At 39.4% G+C, this 10,803-nt stretch overlaps 1 protein-coding gene across 3 annotated transcripts in view; it reads right to left on the bottom strand.

Annotated features, from left to right (window-relative positions):
- The window catches only part of capzb (capping actin protein of muscle Z-line subunit beta), a 12,177-nt gene continuing 1,374 nt past the window's right edge, over positions 1-10,803 (bottom strand). The window contains exons 2-10 of one of the 3 annotated variants that reach the window (XM_035151453.2): positions 7,311-7,400; positions 5,124-5,245; positions 4,078-4,191; positions 3,845-3,986; positions 3,268-3,384; positions 3,121-3,186; positions 2,802-2,878; positions 2,308-2,402; positions 1-1,123 (exon numbers count right to left, since the gene is read on the bottom strand). In XM_035151453.2, coding sequence (XP_035007344.1) covers positions 2,309-2,402; positions 2,802-2,878; positions 3,121-3,186; positions 3,268-3,384; positions 3,845-3,986; positions 4,078-4,191; positions 5,124-5,245; positions 7,311-7,400 — 822 coding nt within the window. In that variant the 3' untranslated portion in view covers positions 1-1,123; position 2,308. Of the gene's footprint in view, positions 1,124-2,300; positions 2,403-2,801; positions 2,879-3,120; positions 3,187-3,267; positions 3,385-3,844; positions 3,987-4,077; positions 4,192-5,123; positions 5,246-7,310; positions 7,401-10,803 lie in introns of all 3 variants that reach the window. The other 2 variants (XM_035151452.2, XM_035151454.2) reach the window with 2 other exon arrangements.

Here is a 10,803-nt window from a genome sequence, read left to right as displayed (position 1 = left end):
AGCTTTTTACCATTTTTATTGTTGCTGGAGGCTCTAATACAATATGAATCATAAGCTTTACAAAATAAAAACAGAACAAAAATACAACAAAAGAGTCCCCTCCAAAATGGAAACAGTGAAAGGTTTCCACAGAGACACAAAGACAAACTGTGACCCCCAACAAAGACATAGTAGGTGAGGAGAGAGAAGAGTTGAATAAGCCGAACAGAGGAGAGGCAAACGGTCATGTTATACACAGTGTCGGGGATTGGGTTGACGACGAGGGTGTACCCGGTGATTATAACAGTCTATCCCCCATGTTTGATAAGTCTACATTTTCACTGATTGCGGCCCCATGCTCCCACACAGGCTCTCGTGCATGCGGACAGAGTGGAAGGTAAATTAAAAAAAGACAACCACCTTCAAACGCAAACTGAAGGTCACCCTCGTGTTGGCACCGTTTACAACGGCCAGAACATGACAGTTATACATGGACAGTTATAATTTTATACAAATATATCAGGGGGGTGTCATAGACAAAATAGGTGCAAGAGATAAATTTGATGTACATAATAATGGCAGCCTCTTAACCACCGTCTATGTCCGTTTCCTCACCACGGAGGAAGAGCAGGGCCAAAGTTGATCATTTCGAAGTGACTAGGGACACATCAACTGTGAAAACTTCAGGGATTATTATAACAATGACCCTCACACTGTAAGATTATCATTAACCGTGGTAATACTATCATTATATTCATAACATGGGAGAGAACAGACAGAGAATAGAGGGGGACAGAGGGAGTGAATGGCTTCATGGCAGATGAGATGCATGAAAACAAAACCAGACAGAAAAAAAAAAAATCACAAAACAAAAACAAATAAAAAGCTAAGCATTTTCTCCTTTTTTTGTTTTCCCCACAAATAAACCAGAGTGCAGCACTGAAACAGGCATGGAGGGAGAGACGTAAAGAAACAGAGAAAAGATGGCAGAGATGAGGCGGAGAGAGTGAGAGAAATCAGAAAGAAAAATAAACCCAAAAATAAACAGTAGCATCTCTAGCTGTGTTGTTTGCGTTTGAGTGCCTCCATCAGGTCGACCTTCAGAGCCTCCTGCTTTGACTTGTCAGCCAGAGTCTGAACACTCCTGTTCAGGGGAGACAGAGAGAAAAGAGAGACAGTCAGTGTCGGTAAGATCAAAAAATAACAGCAAGAGAGACTGGAAAAGTTTCTCCAACGAGATGAAAACACACAATCTATGAGTTAAGGAAAATGAGCAGAGATACTAAATCGTTTTTAAAAATGTTATAAAGACAACACAGTCCAGTTCTGCTTCTGTGAAAAATATGAGTTATAACATATTAAATGCAAACACACTGCACACATGAAACATTCATGTCAGGCAAAGGAAACCAAAAGGTTAGAGTTATTTGTTGTCATGCAGTCAAATCATGTGTTTTACCATCCTTTACATTTAGCACTTTGTTGAGCTATTTTTTTATTCATAGTAAACTCCGAGCAAATTTATAGAATTTTATAAGCAATTGTAAAATCAAACACAAGAAATCATCACCCTGTTTACATCGGACTCTTCTAAAATTGTTTTCTGAATCCTCTAAACACTCATTTATTACAGAAACTGGCCAATAGTGAGACGACCTATAAGGAAGAAATGTCAACAATGGTGGAACTTTTAAGACTTTAAGTTGGTAAGAAATAACAGGCATCTACATGCTGTTAATACACCCAGGTGCAGGGACAAACAGCTGTTTGTAAGAGGTACATCACTCAGTCCTGCTCCACCTGCTCCACCATCAACATGTTTGTGATTGTGACAAGCTCTCGGCTATGTGCTGCCACCTAGTGGATGCATTTCTCAACAACCATGCCAACATAAAGGAAGCATGAAAGTATGTGGGTTGAAATGGTTACATAGTGTGACGGACGCAACTCTTTTTGTGTGTAACAGCAGCATAAATGAGCCTTAAAACTGAGCTAACATTTAAAATTTCTATGCTGTGCTTCCACACAAATTTCAAAAGTCAAAAGTGATTTTCTTCTGCTCTACACAGAATAAAAACACCATTTAAGAAAAACCAGCAAACTGCAAAACGGGGGGTGACTGCTGTAAATCCTCTGACATGGTTAGTGTGTCGTATCTTCACACAGACTGTCCATTAGATTAAACCTGCATTGACATGCCTACATAGATTGCTGTAGATTGAGCAGTTGAAAGGCATGCAGATATCATACAGTCCTGCATTTCCCCTTGTTTGTTTTCTATAAACACGCAAACACACACAGCTCTACATGCCAGGTTGTACCTCTGACCCTAGTCAATGAAGATCTGACGCTGGGTGAGGACCTGCGACAGCTCCTTCTGGAGCTGCCGGTACTTTTGGTTATCAGGCAAAGACTCAATAGATCTGGAGCACAGGGAGGAAGGCAGATAGAGGGATTGAAAGAGGGGATAAGAAAAGATAAACACAGAGAAGAAAAGAACAACAGCAGAAATCTGAGAGGAAAGGTTAAAAACTAAATAAAAAACCAAGTCTTTTTGGAGGGTTTGAGGAGAGGGGTAGAGGAAGGAGAGGTGGTAAGTGGATATAGGAAAAAAATGCAGCTGAAAAGAAGGGCAGTATAGACAGGTCTGAATAAAATCATGAAATGACAAATGAAGAAATAGGTAAGAAAATATCAGGTGAACAGATGGAGTCACAGAGATAAACTGACTCTGGCTGCAGTTAGAAAAACTGATTCTGCAGATCCTGATGAGTGGAAGTGCTGAAAAAGAAGAAGTATCCAGACAACTCATATAGTGGTACCTTAAGCCGTTGACGATGTCCTTGGTCTTCCCAAAGTAGATTTCATTCAGTGTGGAGCGGATCTTGTTCTCCATATCCTGGAACAAGAAAGGAATCAATCTTTACTCAGTCAATTTCTGCCTCCATTTTCTGTCTGTCACCTAATTTTTGGACTCGACTTGGAGGCTGTAAATAGTCCTGAACATTAAAGTTATTAAAGTTCTATGAAATGTCAACATAAACTCCTGCAGGGACATAATCTTAATAAACAATGCAGTAATCAGTAATTTTACTGATGTCAACAAAAACAAACAAGCAGGACAGTGGCAGTTATACTGACTTCAACGAGGCGGCCGATGTTGGCGATGTGGGGTGAGGATTCTCCAACCGTTTCGTCTTTTTCCATCTGTGAAACAACGAAACACGTGAAGTTAATGGAAGACGAGAGCACAGCTGGAAGCATCAGCAGCTGGTTTTGTGGTCATACCTGTCTTGTGAGGCTGCCGCCCAGGTTCATGGTTCCAGAGCCTGTCTTGGTTGTCTGGAGCCACAGCATGACAGTGGAGGTGAGTTTGTAGTGAGCAGTGCGACCGCTGGACTTCTCCTGTAAACACAGACAGACCAGGGAATCTGAGTATAGTCCAAACAAGGGACTTGAAAGGGAACTAGAAAGTTTTGCACTGTATCACATGTCTGCAATTGATGATGATGAATATATCACGGATGATCTTAACTGCTGTATTAAAAAAAATCCCCTCTTGCCTTACAGCATATCAAACAGGATAATTATTTTACCTACATGGCAACAAAACATGTTAGCAGATTAACCTCGGTTATCAATGTTATTTACAATTAACTGTTTGTGTCTCTTTGGTGTTTTAGAATATATCCTTTTGTCTCATATATTTTGCATGTACATCAGCCAAGGAGGTGGTTTTCATTGCAGTTTGGAGAATTAACCAAAACCTACTGAACTGATTTTACGGGCCAAGAAAAAAATTCCAGTTCTAAACACATACATGTGTACTTTTAGAATTTAGTGTTTCCTATCAGCTGATTCTTACCTGCACCTCCACCACATGGATGGAGTCCCAGCACCCTTTGATTTTCTTGGATCCGTCCCCAGCCTTCTTGATGAGAATAACTCCAGCGAAGCCATGATCCAAGTCCCAGAGGTAAACAGAGGACACTCCACCCTCAAAGTACCTAAAATTAGACAAATGTCAGGAGTCACAGGAGGACCATGTGGACTGCTTATTTGAAAAACTCAGCATGAGACCGCTCGGCTGGTACTTACAGGTCTCTGTACTGGTCAAAGGCGTTATTGGCTTCGACCTCGAGTTTCCTCAGGCGAGCTGAAGGCATTGCACCATCTTCAATGGGAGGTTCATACTTATTACTCCACGGGGATCTAATGTATGAAAGAGCACAACAGAATTCTGTGTTAACGTGTATCTGAAATGTTCAGCTGCTGTGGCGCTTTACATGAGCACTGAATGTCTCTAAATGTCTCCTTTTAGCAGCTAAATCATTGATGTGACACTAACTTTCACTAAGCAATGACCTTGTAGTCATAAGTGGCAGGTACAGGACTGAGGTACATTGAATATGTCTTTTTGTGAAGGGGACAAAAGTTACACAATATTATCTATCTTAAGTTTGCTATTATTAGCCACCACACCCTACTGGTCATATGAGACCAATTAAGACTTAAGCAAAATCCCTGAATGTGTTGGATTAGGACTGCGACTGACAAGTATTTTACGACTGAGCAATTAATTGTTTAGCCTATACAACCTGAGAGAGTAGAGAGGTTGTGTTGGGTTATGTTGCTTGAGTGCTCTGCAGTGACCCGGCCCTTTGCTGCATGTCTTCCTCAATCTCTTTTAGGCTTAGAATCTGTCCCATCAATAAAGGCCAAATAACTCCAAAGATATCTTTAAAAAGTTTCATAGTCTTGCTTAAATAAGATCAACTATAGTGACTGGTAAAACAAGCCATTCAATTTGAATTCCACAGCTTTACAATTGTCCCCCTTCACTACCACACTGTCAAAATGACCCAGTATCACACAGGCTCATGCTGACCTCACACAAACCATAGCAGTAGTATCTCTGCTATCTGTGCCAAGCAGTTCTTAGGATCTACAAATACTTAATAAGAATAATACTAAATACATTTCAATAAAAGTGAATATTCGTTCTAGAAGCCAAAATGTCCGATTTAATTCTCTAGTCTTTAAATTCAGTCCCAGTCTGGGGCTTATGTACCCATGATTGATTAACTGATCATAACGTAGTGCATGTTCCATGTCTGTGACTCCAGTGCAGGGATATATTTGACCTGTAGGAGTCGCCGTCTCGGTTGTAATCACAAAGCAGATAGTCTTTCCCCACCACCTTGTCCCGGGCGATCTTCAGGGGCTGGTCCACAGAGGACAGGAGGTCCTCACACAGACTGGGCACCTGGAAACAAACACACAGAAAAACATTCAATACATTTACTCGTTATCTACAGCACAGATATAAGAGTCCAGCTGCTGTAGCACATCTGGTCTCCTCAGCCACAAGATTACAAGCTGTTTTTGTCAATTAAAGAATTTCTGTAACAGATGTTGATTTGAGAAAAAAAAAAAGCAACCTCCCAGGACTGTGGATAAACAGAGGAGACAGCAAAACAAAACAATCTTTGCATCCGATTTTCTCCTTTTAAGACAATGATTTGAAAGTTCTGGTCTTTCTCTCACATTCCAGCCTCGCTCGATAAACAGAGGTTAGAGACTGGAGCCAGAATAAATCATCAATGGGAAACCTAATATCAAGAGGATAAGGGCATACAAATTACTTCGCACAGACTGATATGGACCCCGCTCACTGTGACCTCCTGCAGCAGAGCATCGACACAAAGGAGGCCCTGTTTTACCTAAAAAAGCCAGCACAGCCCTGAATACATACACAGACACACACATACACACACACACACCTGACAGCCCAGACTGGGTAAGACAATGGACGCAGGGGTGACCAAAACCACAGGGACAAACAGGAAAGAGAGAGGTGAATTCAGGTGATTCTTAATTGCCAGGAAGCGTTTGAGCAGAGATGGTGGAGCTTAAATGTGGCTGGCAGTGGAGGTGATTGACGGCTGTGATAATAATCACTAACAACCCGACACAGTGAGAGAGCTGAGGTTAAAGGTGTGGGAAGAGGAAGGTGAGTAGTTGGGGGTCTCGCCATTAAAGGGATGGATATACCCAAAATACAAGGTGTCGTGCAAACAAATGTAAAAGTGTGATTTGATTGGTGTCTGATTTCGCTTCCTTTGTCCAATTATTTCAAAATACAAATTTTGAAGGGTAGAAATCTGTTGTGTTGTGTTACTGTTGAGTGTAGAATGAAGAAATTAAATACAAACAACTTCCACTGACACTACAGATACCTATATTAAAGTCTAACAGCTTAAGTTTCACAGTTGGCACAGTGAACTGCAGCAACAGTCACACATACTTAACACTTCATAAAGTTACATTTAAACACCACAAACGAAACACACATACACAACCACACTATAGATTCTAAGACAGAGGACAGGGTATGACTATTATAAAGATTATACTGAGTGGTTTAACACAAGAAATACATCAATAAATTTGAGCTAAGTTGAAATTGAAGCGTAAAAACGGTTTCCCTATATGACTTAAGTATTTTTTCTTGCATTCAGCAAACTTTTTTTCTCGGGTTGGCAAAGAGACAAGAATAAAACTAAAATGGTAGCCCTCCTCACAATCACATTGATTGTACCTTTCTGTGTAAATGTAATTTTATTATCTCAATGTTATGTCATTGTATCAGATAAACAGACAAATTACCTTGTAATGGTCCAACGAATAAATCCTAATTGTTGGACTATGATATAGGGCTGCATATTATTATTTTCTTTATCAATTAACCTGCCAATTACTTTGAATAATCACATAATGATTGTGTCTAAAAATGTCTAAACCAATTCTCCACATTGACAGTAACAAGATATTTAAGAAAATATATTGGAGATTCTGCGAAAAATAATTGCTTGAAATGATTAACTGATTACGAAAATAGATGTTGATTAAACCAATCAACACACTAATCGTAGGAGGCTAACTGGTATTGACATCCAGTCTGTTCTCATACTCAGTTCTCAGTACATTTTGATGTGTCTCTGTAAAGATTCTTATTCATCTTGGTCAAATTGTCTTCAGGAGTTGTACATGTGTACATAGGCATGTAATATGTGTTGGTGTTGACATGTGAAGCTGAGCTTTAGAGAAGGCTGAACTTTCTCCCTCTTCTGTTATCTGTTTGAAAGTTGCTCCTGACTGAGTTATCTGGTCAAACACTGACTCCAACCTTTTAGGTTGGGTAATCCTTTCAACAGAGGGTCTGCTACTTTTGGAATGAATAACATTGGGTTTTGTTAACATTACGTATACCCTGACATGGCAGTGTGTTTTGCCTGTAAGGAAATCTGACAGGAAAAGCAAAGACTCACCAGGTCAATGAGGTCACTGAGGTTCTTCTCGATCTGCTGAGGCGGTAGACGCCTCATCAGGTCCAGAGCACAGTCTAGCTGCTGGTCACTCTGAAACAAACAAAACAAACAAATGAGCAAACACAATTGTTGAAATACAAATTGTTGTAAAGTAAAAACAAACTTCACATCTTTTAGACAACTAACACAGCACTCTCATAGAAGTTTTGTAGCAAATCAATAAGCACTGCACGAGGTAAAATAACTGAAATAAAAGATTAACATTTTGGGAAAAAGGATCACATTGATTTTGTTGTTACTAAATGCTGAAGAGATCATGGAAAAGTCTTGAGGATAGTACAGACTAGATATACAGGACACAGGGCCATTCGTGTTGACTGAGACTCATAAATCTTAGTAGTAGTGTGTAAATAAACAAGCTAAGGTCAAATATTGACAATTGTATTCATAATGTTTAACTTTTGGTTGCAGAAAAATACCTTTTAACTTACAGTAGTAACAGTGTTATTAGAGTTTGTGTGGTTTGTCACTACAACCAACGTAGAAGGCCAAAAGACACAGCTACAATTATTACCTTTATCATCATCATAAAAACATTTTATTATTTTTGAGTGGATTCTGAATTTTTTTTGTCTCCAACATAAAACCAAATGACAGCATAATCGAATCGATCTGTCCTGGTGTATTGGTATTTGAAGCCTAATAAATATTCCAATCCTTGGTTGTGTTAATGTTCCTGTCTCAACACTTCAACACTACATTTTTACTGACACCAAATATTGAAGCAGGGATCGTCACTGTATTCCTGAAGCTCTATCTGTTATTTAATCTTAATGAGGCTTTAGCAGACTGTTAGTCAAATTAAATGAAAAGTCTTTGAATACTAAAAGTGCTCTTTGTTTTAAGCCATCTACTGCAGTAAACAAGTAAACACTGTCCGAAAACTAAAAAGACTTTGTATCCGATTGCTGTGAATCAATGAGGAAGCTATTAACGTCCAGTATGAACAAAAGGAATGACTACAGAAAGCAAAACCTGTTTCAATGTTCTTATGGGAATCAGAAACTAAACTTTAAAGAAAAGCAGTCATGCAAATAAAGTTACAAAGCTTTCTAACTGGCTCTACAAGTTTTAAAGCAGGTTGACTTTTAGTGTGCAGCTGTATTATGTCGGAAAATATACGCAAGTATTGGATCAGGACTCAGGACTCTATTAAAAAGAAAAAACCACACCAAGTTCCTTTGCTTCACCAACAGAGTCAAATGATAACAGCCTGCTACATTCTGTATGATGGTATGAGAGGAGTTGCTGTGCAGGAAGTACTCACACCCTTGAAGGCAAACTGTGAGATTACAATATTAGCTCAGTCGACAGAACAGCACTCATGATGAGTCATGTGGCTTTTTTTGCAGAGAATAGACAAAAAGAGGATAAAACCCATGCATAAAGCGCAGGAAACCATTCTTTGAGTAAAACCTTTTACACCTGATCACATCCAGAACAGTGAGGTCAGTGCAAATATTGACCGGTCAAAGGATCCTTTTCATTTGGCCATTGCTGTGTGGCATGTGTGTCATGTACAGGCATGGGCAAAATCAAATTCATGTTAAGTGGTACAGGTGAGCCATTAGAGAGCAGATATGATGTTGAATTGTGAGGTTAACTACCAACAAGTGAAAATTTCTGCTACAAAACAACTACAACTCAGATCAAACTTTATTTTCACATTTACTTTTAAGAATTGGCAAAGAAAATCAATTAAAGTACATTTTTCAATCGGAAAAGCTTTATAAAATATGATGTCTTGATACAATTATATTATTTACAATTTTTTTTTTTAAGTGTGGCTGTTTGTGTCTTTGTTCCACATAAAAGCTGTTAATTCAAGTCGGCACAAGAAAGACATACTGTTGAATTTTTGTCCAGGTCATGGAGTCAGCCCAAAGGCAAGGCACCAGCTGTATCATTACTGACTGGACTAATAACACACATTAACCAGCTCTCATACAGGAATCCACCAAAATTTCCGATCCATACAAACAACACGAGTGGGTATCAAAGGTATGATCACTCATCGCCTTCCCACTCAGCCACCACTGTCAATTATGTCTACAGATCATTAACAAGCTGGAAGATTCACAGTCTAATGAAATGAACTGAACAAACAGCAGCTTCAGAAGTTGTGAACAATAGTTCACACATGAATCCACTTGGTGATTTTCAATCCTACTGGAGTCTGACCAACAATGCAGTTACTTTTCCCCCCCTCACACATCAGCACCTGACCGTGTCTTTGTCTCTATTTTCTCAACTGGTCAAAACTCTGAAAGTTTTATCTTTTCATTGACAGTGAAGAATGAAGTGGTTACTAGTTATTGAAAAACAAAAAGGATCAATAGGCCGCTGAGCTGAATCAGACAGATTTGATCTCATCCTGGTATCAGTGTATTTACATGATGATGGATAAAATATGACACAAACGTCTTTTGATGCATTTTCTTCTGGGTTAGAAGAAGCAAATCAACTACAAAACACTGCAAAAAGATCAATATTGGAACAGAAGGAAGGTCTTAGAGGATATTGATAAACTGCTATTACAGTCTACAGCTTGACACTATCAGAGGCCAGTTTCTGTTTTTTGACGACATCTTAAGAGTTGTTTACTCTGGCTTGTTTTGTTGTGTACTCAGTCCACACAAGTAAAATAACGTGATCAAAGTTCGCATTAAACTACAGTTTGTCAAGCAGCAGGCTCAGTCCTTTGACTCTCGCAGATCAACATTCCAGTATCTCGTATGTACCACTGCTTAAAAAACGAAGTCAGTCCTTCTATTGTGAAAAGTCTCTTTGTTGTTCACACGCTTCAGGATAAATGAAATGTTAAATATTTAACTTTTCTTCAGGCAAGAGGAACATAGCCTGCATAACACAACCTCCCCCCAGGGGTTTCTCTCCCTTAAATATGCAGTTAGCAACAGGATATTAGCAAGAAGGGAAGGACAGACCAGCCACAACATGAAACTCTGGGGAATGTGTAGGAAGATGTAGGTAGGTGTGAAATAGTAGACGGACAAGAAACATTCTTCAACTAACCCTTAGGTTACTGGCCATACTACAGTCATTTACAGCTGGGAATTCTCACACTCTGCCATCAAAAATCACCTTAATTCAGCTAAAGTCCCACAGAGATACAGATTTTATCGCAACTCTGGTTATTACTAAATGTTTGTCATCTACACCACTAGTTTTTTCGGCATTGCCACATACTCTGTGGTTAAACCATTTGAATTCTACTCTCTCTCAACCCTCCACGCTGACTCTTCTATGAAGTAACTCCTCTAAAGTGTGTAACCCTAACAAAGTCTACTCCTGCAGCTGCCAGCTGGTCAAAGGACAGTGACGTGTTGAGCGGAGAAAGCCCTCTTTCCATAAACATTTTTATAAAAGGGTGACCCTGAACATAACAGTTTCCAGCCAACATCTCCAGTGCCAT

This window comes from Hippoglossus stenolepis, chromosome 3, assembly GCF_022539355.2.
Source record: "Hippoglossus stenolepis isolate QCI-W04-F060 chromosome 3, HSTE1.2, whole genome shotgun sequence".
Classification (NCBI taxonomy): domain Eukaryota; kingdom Metazoa; phylum Chordata; class Actinopteri; order Pleuronectiformes; family Pleuronectidae; genus Hippoglossus; species Hippoglossus stenolepis.
Note: the sequence above shows the minus strand (reverse complement) of the source record. Positions and strands in the feature narration are given on the sequence as shown.